The 14,588-nt window shown below is 49.5% G+C and overlaps 1 protein-coding gene and 1 long non-coding RNA gene across 4 annotated transcripts in view; one reads left to right on the top strand and one right to left on the bottom strand.

The window, feature by feature from the left end:
* The window catches only part of GFPT2 (glutamine-fructose-6-phosphate transaminase 2), a 39,793-nt gene that overhangs the window by 977 nt on the left and 24,228 nt on the right, over positions 1-14,588 (bottom strand). For all 3 annotated transcript variants that reach the window (XM_032464864.1, XM_032464865.1, XM_032464866.1), the window contains 9 exons: positions 11,765-11,928; positions 10,218-10,313; positions 10,032-10,129; positions 9,624-9,744; positions 7,259-7,416; positions 7,007-7,121; positions 4,455-4,582; positions 2,331-2,498; positions 1,293-1,454 (listed from right to left, as the gene is read on the bottom strand). In XM_032464864.1, the coding sequence (XP_032320755.1) occupies positions 1,293-1,454; positions 2,331-2,498; positions 4,455-4,582; positions 7,007-7,121; positions 7,259-7,416; positions 9,624-9,744; positions 10,032-10,129; positions 10,218-10,313; positions 11,765-11,928 (1,210 nt within the window). The remainder of the gene's footprint in view (positions 1-1,292; positions 1,455-2,330; positions 2,499-4,454; positions 4,583-7,006; positions 7,122-7,258; positions 7,417-9,623; positions 9,745-10,031; positions 10,130-10,217; positions 10,314-11,764; positions 11,929-14,588) is intronic.
* LOC116658952 lies at positions 429-8,116 on the top strand. The gene is made up of 2 exons (XR_004314178.1): positions 429-551; positions 7,056-8,116. It is a non-coding gene; the product is annotated as an uncharacterized LOC116658952 (long non-coding RNA).

Here is a 14,588-nt window from a genome sequence, read left to right as displayed (position 1 = left end):
CACGAAGACGGGTGTTCTGGGTCACCTCCAACCACAGACTCCTTGAGACCTGAGTCTTGAAAGTGGTTCTTTACTCCAGAAACTATACAGAGTTTAGTTCACACAGTAAACATTTATGGGGCACCCGGTATGCGTCATTGTGCAGTGTTAACACTATTAAAAGGATATGATTCCTGCTATTAAAAACAGCTAGCTCAATTGTACTTTGAAAGATTCACTTTCCTTGGAAGGATCCGCACTAAATCCATGAGACTTACTGGTTAAGGGTAGGGGCCAGGAAGGAAATATGTCTGGGGGTGGATAATAAAGTGAGCTTCAACTTTATCTGCAGGGTCGTATTTCTTTTACAACAATGTTAAAAAAAAAAAAGAAGAAAAATATGTATATATATTCATTCTAACTGTATTTATTATGCTCTTAATACGCTAGATGCTCTTCTGGGAAGTGAGGATACAGTGGTCAGACGACGTTCCTGCCCTGAAGCCAAAATGTTAGCAAATGTCAGTGCTGGGTGGTACACCCAGCAACGGGCATCAGCTCCATCGTTCCTGGTACTGTTTCGTATTTCTTAAAGCTCCTCAAAATAACATTGCAATAAAACTTCTGTTTCTTTGCCCAGTGAATTGTGTGTTCTCACACACTTTCTGGTGAGATCATAAATTAGTTCGTCTCTGGAACAGAAGTTGACAACATATGTTAGGGGTCTCAAAATGTTGAATGATTTGCTAGCCTGAGGACAAATCTTAAATGTGGGAGGAAGATGTGTGTACAGATATGTTCACTGCAGTTTTTATTTATGCAGATATTCTAAAAACTTAGAAACAGTTTAAATAGTAGAATTATTTACTGATAATACTGATTTACTGATGAAGTAATTGTTAAAATCTACGTTATAACGTGGTGGTGGAATATTGCGCAGTGATCCAATGTGGCTTACAAGTGCAAGAGGTGAGAAAACATTGTGATATATTAAAAAGGAAGATGTAAAACCTCACCCTTGATATTATCTCACAAAATCTTTAAAAATTCTCAGGCACAAGGAAGACTGGGGTAAAGTACTACATTTGCCAGGTAACCCTGTCTCTGGATGAGAAGCTTATGGTTTAAAATGGTCTTCACACATCTCTCAGCACCCATCTGGTTTTCAGGGGGTCTAAGTTACTTTAAGAAGAGTTATTTAAAATAAAAACATTTCTCCAATGACTATTTATGCCGAGTAAGTGTTTCAGAACAAAGCGGAACTCAGGGTTACGTCTTTCCCCTTTGCTGGTGGGGACGGTTCGCAGACGTACGTCGTATCCTCGGAGAACAGCCAAGTGGAAGGAAAGGAGCTGCAGTGGAATCACACTCAGGATGCCCTGCAGGCAGTCCACGGTGTGGGGCAGCTCGATGGTTTTGTACGCAAACTTGGAGCTTTCGGTGTCGTCCTTGGAGCACAGTATAATCGGGCGACCCTGAAACAGAGAAGCGTGGTCCATCACAAGACGCAGATCCCTCACACTCAGCAGAGTTCCCGAGGTCAACAGTCTGCAATGACAGCAGTGACCTTTCGTTTTTGCTGGAGTTACGGGTGAGGGGATGTGTTCGGTCGGTGTAAAGGACAAAGCTGGTGCTTTGGGGGGAGGCTCCCGTGCTGCCCTGGGAGGGTGGCCCCTCTCCTGCTGTGTTGCTCAGCGCCCGTTAGCTGAGTGGCTCCGGTGCGCCCTGCAAAGAGCAGGTCACGCCCACTCCTTGCTCTGGGGGCTCACAGTCAAGTGGCAGGAAAACAAAAACATAAATAAGCCAGTAAAACACAATAAATAACACGACTGGGAGACAGTGGTGAGGCCTGGGAAACACTCGCTAAAAAGAAGACATTTGTATCAGACCTGAATGATGAGAGGCCAACTCCCCAAAGATATGTGGGAAGAATGTTCGAGGCAGAGGGAACAGCCTGTGTTTTACGAGTTGTTCTAGCGAATTATTAAACCTGAGGCAGTCTTGTGGCCAATGGTGCCCTTCTGCTGTGAAATCTAACTCTGGGAAGCCAGCATCAGAACTGCCCCTGGGCCCTCCAGCGGGAGGCCCTTTCTGGCCTCCAAGCCTGGGATTCAGGACACCTGTGGGCAACCTGGATCACTGGGCCTCACCGAGGAACTTCTGTGGGCACGGCCGCAGGCTGGCCAGCCCCTTTCTGAATGTGCACCTTGCGTGAGGGGGCCCAGGAGAGAGTGTGTGCTCACACCTGCTCTCTGGCAGGAATACCCATCGCTGGTGCTGGTAGATGGTGGGTAGGGCATGTGTGGAAGAGAACAGGAGAGCAGTGGCCCAGCACCGCTGAGGGCCCTCACCTGGCGGGCCGTGACCTGCTGCAGGGCGTTCTGGCATTTGGCAAAGCAAGGATCCTTCATGATGACCATGATGACGGGCATCTGCTTATCAATCAGGGCCAGGGGCCCGTGCTTCAGCTCCCCAGCCAGGATGCCTTCTGAGTGCATGTAGGTTATCTCTTTAATTTTCTGGGGAAACAGGAGATGGGGTCAGTGTTACACTGGGCAGACAAGGCGCTGGAGCGTATCAGCCAGAGGGCAGGAAGGGGAGCCCAGGAGGGGTGATTCTAGGAAGCAGGGAGCTGAGGGTTACAAGGCAGTTGGACGCATGGAGCGGTCAACAGCACTGAGGGTGGCTGGCAAGGCCAGGGCCAGGGGAGAGGGCTGGCTGCTGTCCAGAGCATGCACAAAGCCCAGCACACAGCCTGTGTCCCCAGACCAGCCCCGAGGCACAGCCAGCCCTGCCTTGAACGGACAAGTCAGTGTCAATCTAGCTTCCCTCTTCCCTCTATGTAGTCAGCCCTATGGCTTCTCTGCAGTCACAATTTGTAATGATGGTCTTGTATTCTATGCCTTCGTTCAATTATTTGATTAATCATTTCCCCAGTTCTAGACCATGAATAGCTTCCAAAAGGTTACTCCAACTTACCTATCAGGCAAAATCACACACACACTGGGCTGTTAATGGAGTTTTCCCCTACATTTAGGGAAATCCTTTTTTTTTTTCTGGTTACCATTAAACCCATGACATTGAGCTGGTGACAGTGTTGAAAAAAACATTTCTCAGGCCGCCTAGAACTATTTATTTGGGTCAGGGACACATTGTCAGGAGTGCGGCTCCACCCTGGATGCCGCAGCCAGCCAGAGTGCTGGCACCCAAGTGACCGCAGAGATGCCAGTGACTTGTGCCAGCAGTAGCGTAAAAGCTTCTTTCTTTCCCCAAAGATGAACTTGGAGACACATTGAATACACATCTTTCAGCACTATTCTCAGGGCCTGCAGCTGAACATCCCCCACCAGAGAGCAGAGGCAAGGGGGTGGGGCACTGAAAGTGCACCCCGCCCAGGCATTGCTCCCCTGCCCCTGAGAAGCAGCGTGGCTGGCCCCTCGCTGCCTCTGACAGGGGCCAGAGTCTCCACTGGAAGGGTGTGGAAGTTGGAGCTCACTGCAGTCATCACGGCTTGCACGCCCCTCCCGACCCTTACCTTCCGCCCTCTCCCAACCCTCACCTCCCGTAATACTCTCTGACTTGTGTCCCCCGCTGCAACCAGCACTGTCTTCCAAATGGGGACGGTGGGGCGGCAGTGGCCACTTGCTCCCACAGGGAGAGGTGGGGAGCCAAGCTTGGTCACAGATGATGCTCATGTCTGGGTTCCAAGTGTTGCCTCACCTGTGACATTGTCTCCCAGGTACCTTGGTTGAGCATTCTGATCCATAAACAGCAAGTAGATAGTTTTTAAGGGGCTGGGGCCCCTGGACAGCACTGCCCGCCCTCTCAAGTAGGCCTGCGGTTCTGGCACCGTGCCCCCACCCCGGCAGCTTTCTCTTAAGTGGGTGTGGAGCTCTACTGCCACCATAAACAAAACAGCCCGTCACCAATGTAAAAAATGCGGGGCCTCTGGGGATCATTCCTGTAGGATCCCAAGCTTCCCTTGGAAGTTTGAAGAGCAACAGGGAAACTCTGCAGAGACCTGACCCCATTATTCTGGTCTGCAAATCCTCCCACGCAGACTGCTTATGGTAGTGGAAAAAAGCTAAGTCCACATGAACGCCTGAGTTTGAATCTGAGGCTGATGACTTCCATTATGTAATCTTGAGCAAGACGAATTTTTTGGAGGCTCAGTTTCCTCCTACGTAAAGCGTGGACAGTAACTGCCAGCTTCTCAGAGGGTGCTCCTAAGATGTGAACGAGCTATCCTAGGTGGAGCCTGGCGCTGCTGGGCACCTCAGGGGCCCCTGTAAGGGTGCCCTGCCCGTTTCTCCTCAGGAGATCAGGCGCCCTCATCTCCATGTCCCGCCAGCTGGAACAGCTGGTGGGTGAGCGGCACCCTCCCCTCCCCTAGCCCAAAGCCCTCCCCGCCTTCTTGCTGGTTTCTCATGCAGGGGTCAGCGGAGGTGGGGCTTGGGCAGGGCAGGGGGGCTCACCAGGGCTCCTTCCAGGCACGTGGCGTAGTTGTAGCCCCGCCCCATGACCAGGAGCGACCTCTGCGTGTAGAGCTCCAGGGCCAGGTCGTGGATCTTCTCGTCCAGGGACAACACCTCCTTGATCAGCTCTGAGTCAAGCACACAGCAGAGGGGAGAGCCAGTCACATGGATTACACAACAAAATTCACAAAGAACAGTCATGGTGTGTGAGACAAGGTTTTGGAATCCAAAAAAAAAGAAGAAGAAATTAAATAACTTAAAAAGACAAAGACCAAATAGTAACTTTGGTCTAGTCATTTTATGAAAAATTAAGTAAATTAGTTCTTTTCCAAAGAAAAAGAAAAAAGAAAAGAGAAAATCTGGCCACACAGAGATTTGTAGCTGGAGAATGGAGGAGTATTTAAATAACTTTTTCAAATAACTGTGAATGTTCTTTGATACTACTCCAAACCCAAGAAGTGCAATTTCTTAAAAGGGTAGTTGCAAATGTGGAATCTGAGATCATATCAACAAATGTTTCCTACCTTTTTACATTAAAATGCGTCAGTCTATCCTGCGCTTACTTAAATGGGTGTTTTATGTGTGCATAATTGTGTAACATTGCATTGGCCATTTGCAAAATATTGGTTCACTGAGTTATGCAAATCTTCTAAAAACGGACACATTTCACTATAAAATATTTTTAAAAAATCATCTTTGCTAAAATCACCACAATCTGTTAAAATCATCCGAGATATCTGAGTACCGGGAAGTGGTCAGATTCATACTGACAACACGAGTTTTCCAAAATCCCAAGTTTCAGTTGAAAGCTCGAAGTTTATCACTGGCAACAAATACTGTTATCAGTCGTTTTCCTTAAAGTGCTGGGCTAACTTGGTTCATTTTTGAGAAAATGTCTGCCGAGCACCCCAGTCAGCTTGCTACTCAATCACAGGCTGCTCTTCTCTGAAACAAACATCATGCTGGAAGGTGCAGCAGAGCCCTTTCTGAATATTTCCCATTTGCCACTTAGAATATTAAAAAGCGTTGCAGTTTAATAAGACTAGCATATTTTACTGCATCATCAAAGGCATTCTTAAGTGAAGCTGTTAGCCTCTCAGTCACAAGAACAGTGTGGTGCCTCTGCCTTGAAGCGGCCACCACTGCCTTTGCAAGTGTCCACAGTGAGAAAGGTAGAAGCGTCTTATTTATGATAAATAACACCCGACTAGGAAGACAGTTTTGACTGCAAGGGTCCTGTAGACCCCCAGGACCTGCGGACCACATCTTGGCAACTGCCTACTGAGCAGAATAGAGTCCTGTTTTGGCAGGGTTATTACCTGGCTTAGTTAAGAATGCTTGTCTTGTCAATACATTTTCAACATGTGGTCTTGGTCATATTCAGACCCCCAGACCTTGTGTATGGTTAGGTGGTGGCTTTCCTTCTCTGCCTTCTCTGGGGTTTGCCCTCGGCTCTCAGGGAGGTCCCAGTGCCTGCTCCATCTCTGGGAGGGGCCGCCCCACAGCCCTGTGACCACCCCCATGACACCCTGCTCCCGGGGCTTGCTCCATGTCAGCCACGGGGTGAGGTCCTTTCATTTCACACTCTCTAAACTGCACAAAGAAATTCCAGCTCTTCTTCCCTGGGGTGCAAGTGACTGAAGGAAAGGAGTGGGTGCTTATCTTGGCAGTCCCAGGACGGCCACAGGGCAGGGCACACAACTGGTCCTGAATCCATGTTTGGTGAGTGAATGAATGAGTGAATGAATAATTGAAACCATGGTCCCCCCAAAGAGCTCGCAACTTAGTGCAACAGACATTGAAGCTCACTGGGTGCGACAGATAGGACCCAGCAAGGGAGAGTCTGACGAGTCTGTGAAGGAGCAGTCTGGGCCAGGAAGAGGCCTGGGGGCCATCTGCAACTTCTTGGGTATTTCCTGAGCACCGACGGAATGTCTGCCCTAGCTGGACACTGGCATCTGGGAGTGTCTCTGACAGACAGGGCTGTGCGCTCACTGAGCTGACACGGCTGGCGGAGACAAGCCAGCACACAGATGAACAGGTCATTTCAAATCATGGCATATGCTATAGAGAAAAGAAATGGACTAACATTTCATAGACAGCTGGGCGGGGGATTAGGGCCTCTGTTAGGGTGGACAGGGAGGGTCCCAGGAGGTGACATTGGAGCTGAGACTTGGGGGGAGGGGGGAGAGCTGTCAGCCGTAGGTAGAGCTGGGGGAAGAGGGTTTTGGTAGAGCCAGTGCAAAGGCCCTGTGGTGGAAAGAGCTTGGCACTGCTGAGGATCAGAAGGTCAGTGAGGCAGCTCAGGGAGGGGCAGGGAGGTCAATGAGGTCAGAGGCGCAGGGTCCCAGCGTGCAGGACTCCAGGGCCCTGTGACCAGTGTGGGCTTTACTCTCGGCCTAGTGGGGCCTGCTGCAGGGACTCAGTGGTGAGTAGGAAGTTCTAGGGAGGAGGAGGGAGTGATTAACAGCATGGGAGAGAGTCAAGGGAGAGACCAGCCAGGAGCAGTCCACAGGATTTGATCATGAGCAAAGCATAGCTCTGGGACATACCAGGTAGAGATCTCAGGCCATGGATAATCTCTCGCCTTCTGTTTTGCAGTGAAATACGGTCTTCAGACATCATCAGACCAAACATCACCAGAGAGATGAACTGACTGGTGTAAGCCTGCGGACAACACGGTGGCGTCAGCAGAGCCAGGGTGAACGAGCACGTGGCAACCACCCAAGACGAGACAGGTCGTTGGGCTTCCCTCTCGGCCTCCTGCCACCCCCCCGCGCGGGTGCCCATGCGGCTCCTTCTACCTTGGTGCTGGCCACGCCGATCTCTGGTCCCGCGTTGATGTGGACGCCGCAGTCAGTCTCCCGGGAGATGGAGCTGCCCACGGTGTTGGTGACGCCCACGGTCAGGGCCCGGCGGTCCTTACAGTAACGCAGCGCCAGGAGGGTGTCTGCGGTCTCGCCTGCCACACATGTCCTTCTTTTCAGCTCACAGGCGCTGGCTTGGCCAGCCCGCACCCCCAACCCCCAACTCATTTACTTTTCTTAGCCAGAAATTGGGGCCCGGACACAGTGCTCAGAAAGGAAAATGCGTGCTCAACAATTTTTCTGGTTGATTCTTAGATTCAAGATTTTGCTTCTTTTTATGTGGCAAGCACTCTCATTCACTGTCTCACTGAACTCTCATGACAACTCCATGGGGGCTGGCACCCCTGTTTTCCCTTGAGGATGGGGTGCTCAGAGGCGGAGGAAATTGATGTCTCATTTGCTCAAGGCCAAGTAGCTGCGGCTGAAGGGCAGGCCTAGCCCCCCGTGCCCTTTCCCAGACGCTGAACTGCCTTTTTCAGGATGGGCTGGGATTTAACGTTGTTTTTTAAGAATGTCCCTAAATGGTGCTTCTCAAGCAGATTTTGTTTTGTTTTTAAAATTAAAAAAAAAAATTGGGGGGGAGGTAATTAGGTTTTAATATTTATTTATATTTAGAGGAGGGACTGGGGACTGAACGTAGGACTTTGGGTATGCTATGCATGTGCTCTGCCCCTGAGCTATACCCTCCCCCCATCAGACAGATTTTGTTTCAAAGGAGAACAGCTTCTTGCAGCCTCCCAGTTGTGGACTCAAATTATTTTCATAATAAAGCTACCTAAATACGTTCATGCAAAAGTCAGCACAAACTCCTTATGTTTCTAAATCCTAAGAACTCAAGCTAAAGTAAACGCGATCCAGACCATAAAACCAAACGTTCACAGCCACCGCTCTTGGCTATGCTGTCCCAGCGTCTCTGCGGGCAGGCTGCGGCTACTATCGCCAGCTCCCCTCAGACCAGTGCCCAGCACACTGGGGTGTCACATGGCCCTCCCTCAGTGTCACTGGGGGCGAAGGCTGGGGAGCAGGGAGGCTCTGCCTTCATCAGCTGCCCCTTCACCAGTTTCTGATAGCTTCTAAAAATTTGAAATAAAGGGCTAAACAAAATGAAACTTGAAGCCCCTTTTAGGAAGTCACTCAGGAGCTGCCACTGCATTATCTTCACATTAAACCCATCTCTGTCGTTTGGTCAGTGGCTTCCACCAATTCATGACACATTCTGAGGCTCTGGTGGGACTGTAAACGCAAAGGCAGCAGTGACGGCTGAAGCCCGCGGGCCGTGCCTGGTCCGAGGCGATCCGCTAGGTGGCGAGTGTGTCTGCATTAGTTTCTGTCAGCTTGTCACCGAGATGGAAATGTATTAAAAGCTCGAAACGACAAAGAATATGAAAATGAATATATGTATGTATGTGGATGACTGAAACATGATGCTTACACTGGAAGCTGACACACTGTGACTGAGTACGCTTCAATCAAAACAAAAAGTTAAAAATGAAGCGATATTAAAAGGTACCAGGGCGTTGCTATTCATGCTTCAGTTGTGATAATGGCATTGTGGTCATACTTTTTCTTTTATCATTTAGAGATGTTTTCAAGTATTTATGGATGAAAAAATGTGATGTCTGATATTGACTTCAAAATAACCCATGGAAGGGGAAGGGTTAAAGTGGATATGATGACACAAATGGGTGAATTATTCCATAACGTAACTGCCGAGCCTAGGCAATTCCTTATGGGATTCTCTCTTTTTCTATAAAGGTTTGGAATTCTCCATAATTATTATAAAAATCCTCCTAGCGCTCACGGGGGCTCCAAGCGTAGAGCCATGGATCACCTCCTGACCCTCTGCCCTGCCCGGCCAGGGCAGATGCCCACGCCTAGTGTTGGGATGGTGTCCTGGCAGGTTTGCTAAGCTGAGGGTGGCCTGGGCTGCACACCTGAGCAGTGTCTCTCCACGCCCCGCCCCTGCTGGATTGTGTGAGCACAGTCCTTGAAGTGATTCTCAACCGGCAGAATTTTGAAGAACTTTCCTCTAATTTAAACCCCACACACATTTATGAGGACCTTGGCCAGGGGTCCCTTAAGTCTTGGACTTGGGACAGCAAGAGGAGGGAGCTACATGGCCCCCCACCGCATAAAATGGACAGTGACTGATGGCTCTGAGGCTTAAATGACCCTGGCATGGGAGGGTGGCACATGGCTGGTGTGCAGAGAATTTCACTGGATAAAGGAGGGAGGGAGGTGCATGGCGTGTTACCAAGAGGGTAACTAATGAGATGAACTAATGAAAACCAGTAACCCTTACCTGATTGGCTTATGAAAAAGCAGACGTCATCCCTGAACACGGGAGTGTTCCTGTCCAGGAAATCGCTAGCAAGCTCGACCATCACGGGCAGCTCGGTCAGTTCTTCCAAAACTTGCCGTGTCTGAAGCCAGCGAGAATGGGGACTAAAGTTAGTCACTGACACTACAGGGACTCGGGCAGCTGGGCTTCTGGGACAGCCTGTGAAATGACATCTCTGTGTCCAGGTGGTGAGAGCGCTTCAGGCACTCACAGGCCGAATCGCACAGGAAGGACTCAGTGCCAGCTCTCACGCGGGCTCTCGGCACCGAGTTCGGAAGGCCAGACACGCGGCAGCATTTAGGACGCACCTTGTCCTAGGCCACACTGCCCCCCGGGCTCTGTCGAGGGCCCCCGGTGGGTTGCACTTACGGCCACGGCGGCGTGGTAGCTGGTTCCACAGCCAATCACGATGAGCCGGCGGCATCGTCTGATCTCCTTCAGGTGGTCCTTCAAGCCGCCCAGGAGCACTGGAGGACACACACGGGGCGTCAGTGCCGGCCTGAGTCGCCCGACACAGGGGCTGCACACTGGCCCATGGCACGGACGAGGGGTTACCTGTGTTGGTCTCAAAATTCACCCGACCTCTCATTGTGTTGAAAACTGATTCTGGCTGTTCAAAAATCTCCTTCTGCATAAATGCGCTGAAGTTACCTGGTCAAACAAACAACCACAAGATGAATCCAACCTAATTCTGTTACATTTCCACTGCTTGATGTTCAGTCAGGATGAGGTCACGATGCAGTCAGTCACATGTAAAGGCCACTGCAGATGACAAAGGGCATCCCCAGGTACCGTCCCGCCTGATATGCGCGACGACAAGTCGGACCAGGTGTGGTCACTGTCTTCAATGTACATACAACCTGTAGCTTGAGGGAGCGAGGGAGGTAAGTACCAAGGCGCGCCTGGCCTGCCCGGGCCGCCCTCCGTGCCCAGAAGAAGGTAAAACGCCTTACTTCCTCACACCCACTTACTCAGGGAAGCGCAAAATTAAGCAAGTCCCGGGAAACAGGCAATAAAAAAAAATACCCCCCTAGCCTCTGTATTTAACACACACACACACACACACCAAAGAACAACAAAAAATCTTTCCAGCCACACGCGCCAGGGCCCTGATCTGCATGGAACTGGATGATGTCAAAGGGATGATCTGGCCACAGCGTGTGGGGACCCCTGACAGGTGCGGCGCCCGATGCCTTGGAGGTGACCACGGACAGGGCGGGACTGCGCTCTGCGATGCACACGTGCATGATGCCAAGCGCTGCAGTGTCTCTGTCTGCCGTCCTTGACAGAGGACTTGTAGAAAAAGTGCCATGAAGCAAACAGAGCAAGTGAGGAGGGGGTGGGGCCACTGCAGATACAGGACCAGGGAAGGGCTCTCTGAGGGGGCGACGTTTCAGGGGAGATGATCAGAAGGAACCAGTCCTGGGAGAAGCAGAGCAGGTGCGGAGACCCCTCTGCCCACCCTCCCAGCGCCCCCAGCCAGGTAGGCAAGCACTCGGCCTGTCTGAGTAACAGCGAGGCAGTCAGGGTGGAGCCGGAGAGATGCAGTGGGGAAAGGCCAAAAGAGGCGGGGCGGGCTGGGTGTGGGGGCTTGTGGGCTGTGGCAGAGAGTGCGGGTTTTATTCCAAGAACAGTGGGAAGCCACTGGAGGCCTTTAAGCAGCAGGATAAGAAGGTATGATTCACATTCTGAAAAGTTCACCCAGGCTGCCCTGTGGAGAAGAGGGTGCAGGAAGACATACTCTCTTGGCAAGAAGAAAGGAGTCCACAGTCCCCTGTTACTGTAGGCCTCCCGTCCAGAGAAGAAACGATGCTTTTGGTGTAGGAATGTGTCCCAGGGAGTCCGCAAAGGGAGGTAACTGAGGGACTGAGGTCAGATCAAGCAGGGAGACCTGGTTCCTGGACACTGCCAGGAGCTCCCTTTGGAGGAGCCAGGCCAGGCGCCCCACATCCCCTGAGCAGTATGAACCACAGAACCAGCAGCCCCACAGCGGGCAGGAAGGCCATGGTGCACACTCAGGACAGGGCAGGGAGTCTCAGGAGCTCCCCTACAGAGCATCTGCCCCCGTGGCTGCTGTACAGGGACCCTCAGAGGACACTTGCCTTTCATGATTTGCTGCAATTCCATCTGCAAGGTCTGGATGGCTCGAGATGGGTCATCACTAGCCGAACGCTTGACCCGATGAATAGAGAGCTTCCCATCAGCCACTGCAGCGATGTCATCATCCTCCAGGAAGACAACCCGGTTGGTGTGCTCTATGATAGCGCTAGAGCAAGGAGCACATGGCGTCAGAGAGGGGCTTGCCCTTGACAGTTACAAGGTGCCAGTTACTCACTGCTCTCCAAGTGTGGGTCCCTATCAGCTGGATGGCATCTTAGGATATGGCGTATGAACATCAATTCATGCTTCCCTCTCCTCCCTTCCCTACAGAGTTATTCTGAAGCCAGTCCCGGACATCATATCATCTGCAAGCCTTTTGACTGATAGCTCTAAAAGATAAGGGTTATTTTTTAACCTACTATAATGCCATTATCACACCCAAGAATAATAGTTACTCCTTCATATCATCAGTTATCCAGGATGTTCAAATTTCCCCAATAATCTCACATAGGTTCATTTACAATTGTTTTCTTCATCAGGATGCAAACACCTTTGGAGGATGCTTGGGAACCAGCACACGACTCTGAATCACAAAGGGAAAGAATGAAACATTCATCTGCCATTCCCAATGATCTGTCTTTCAGAATAACCACATAGTTTAAGAAGGCAAGTTTCTCTTTATAGGAGGAATACAGCTCATGGAGAAGGAATGATAAAATTATAACAATCGACTTATGAACTCCTAACCATTAAAAGCCCTAATCAAGGTCCACCAATGGCTACCGAAACCAAGAGATGAAAAGCCGAGAGCAGCTTTATGGTGGCTGGATAAGGCTGGTGAAACCTGAACCCCCGATCAACTTGACCAGCACAAGAAGACAATGAGACATAGTGCCCCCTGATGGAAGGACACACTACAGCTATGAAATGAGTCTTGCCAAAAAAGCCAAACCTGAATATCAAGCTTCTAGACACCTGTAAACTCCTGTCTGCAGGAAACAAAGTCAACAGAAGAGCATGTTACATGACACCGTGGGGGAGGCACTCAAGGAAATCCACACAGTGGGAAACTCATTAGGATGAACGACTGTTTCTTACACACACAGAGGAAGGAAAAAGGAGGGACTTACAAGCAAACCGTGAGGTCTATCCACTAACGAAATGTAGGGTCATTATGTTTATTTTCATAGTAACTTTCTCTGCATGGAAAGTAATACTGATTTTTCCCTTGAGATGAAAACAGAAAGTTTCTTTCAAAAATAAAGCTAGAAAAGTTGGTAAGTGAAAAAGAAAATTAGGTAGTCGCTCAGGTGTTACACAGATACGGTAAAAACCGTGAAGTTGGTACTCGAAGGACCTCGGGAGGAAAAAACCCTCATGTACCAAGTGCCAGACCCAAATGTGCCCTGTGCAGAAAACACACATTTAAAACTCCGGATGCAAAGTTAAAAAGAGGAACAATCAAGTTCTATGACCCCAAGAGATGTATCTCCAGATCCTAGGGAAGAAGGATGAAAAGGGGGGAACTCCATGGCACCGGGAAAAAAATATTTTGAACAATATACACTCTTTGTATAAAAAGTAGGAAACACAGGCATCAAGAGGAGGAAGTGAAAAGGGCCTGACCCAGTCTCCAGGGGAGAAATGCTGCACCGTGCTGTCCTTCAGACAGTGCTCACGACACGTGTGTTTGTATTTACGTGTACACGTATAGCTGCACGTTTAACTATAATTATTCTAGTTTACAAAATGGATGGTAGTCACTGAGACTACTGGCCCAGGAGTTAGACCCGAGGTGGAATCCTTATCCCTGTTGCTCATCAGCCCTGCGCCCTCGGGCAGCACAGACGCCACCCTGTGAGCCTGTCTCAGGTTCTCCAGTTTTAAAACGGGAGATGATCGCTGTGCGTTCACCAGAGATTTGTAATTATTAAATGGGGGCAGTCTTGGTGAGGCCCTCAGCACAGTGTCCCACCATAAGGGCCCACAGCGTGTCCTGGCCACGACTGTCACGAGAACCCTGCAGTGTGCCTTCCTATCTGGGAGGGTCACCTTTGTTCACTCTTATTTTTCAATATGTGCTTCTTCATTGAAGAATCTCACAACACATTGCAGAATCACTTTTTTAAGTTCCAAAAACCTAAGCAGACAAAAGAATGTGGAGGATTTTAATTATAGCATCTCATCTGCAGATTAATTTACGGGGAGTCAGTATCTTTTAAAATAATTTTTAATAATTAAATTAACTTTAAAGCATTTTGTGTTTTAATAATAACATTCAGCCTTCCTACCGAGGAATGTGGAAACTCTCCCTGTACTCAGATTTCTTCCTGTTTCTCAGGGTAAGCTTTTGCAGTCTTCTCCAAGCTGGTTTGGGACTGTTTTTATTAAAATCTACTTTAAGGGATTAAAGTGTTTTTTTTTTCCAGCTGTCGTAAACAGATGACTTTTTTTGTTCAACACAGGTTTGCTGCGCGCCTACTATGCCAGTCACTTGAGCACGTGTGAAGGGGAAAGGGGGGATGGACTCCCCTCCCCCCTACCCACTGAGCCGGCCTCTTGGCGGTGCTCCTGGGATGCTGAAATTTCCACACCTTTCCTCTCTGACCAGCCATGGGTATCACTTCTAACAGCCTTCCCGGTGGTTTTTAAAAGTATATTATCATATGGCCTACAAATAATTCTTTAATCTCCTTTCAGGCATTTATTCCTCTTTTTTTGGAGAAACATCTACCATATTTCATTGAATATAAGGTAACCTTGATCTTAAGATCATGATTATTTTATATACTTCAAAGAAATTAAAACCGTAGCAAATTATAATGG

The sequence above is a fragment of the Camelus ferus genome, chromosome 22, assembly GCF_009834535.1.
Source record: "Camelus ferus isolate YT-003-E chromosome 22, BCGSAC_Cfer_1.0, whole genome shotgun sequence".
Taxonomy (NCBI): Eukaryota; Metazoa; Chordata; class Mammalia; order Artiodactyla; family Camelidae; genus Camelus; species Camelus ferus.
This window is presented reverse-complemented; position numbering and strand designations above follow the sequence as displayed.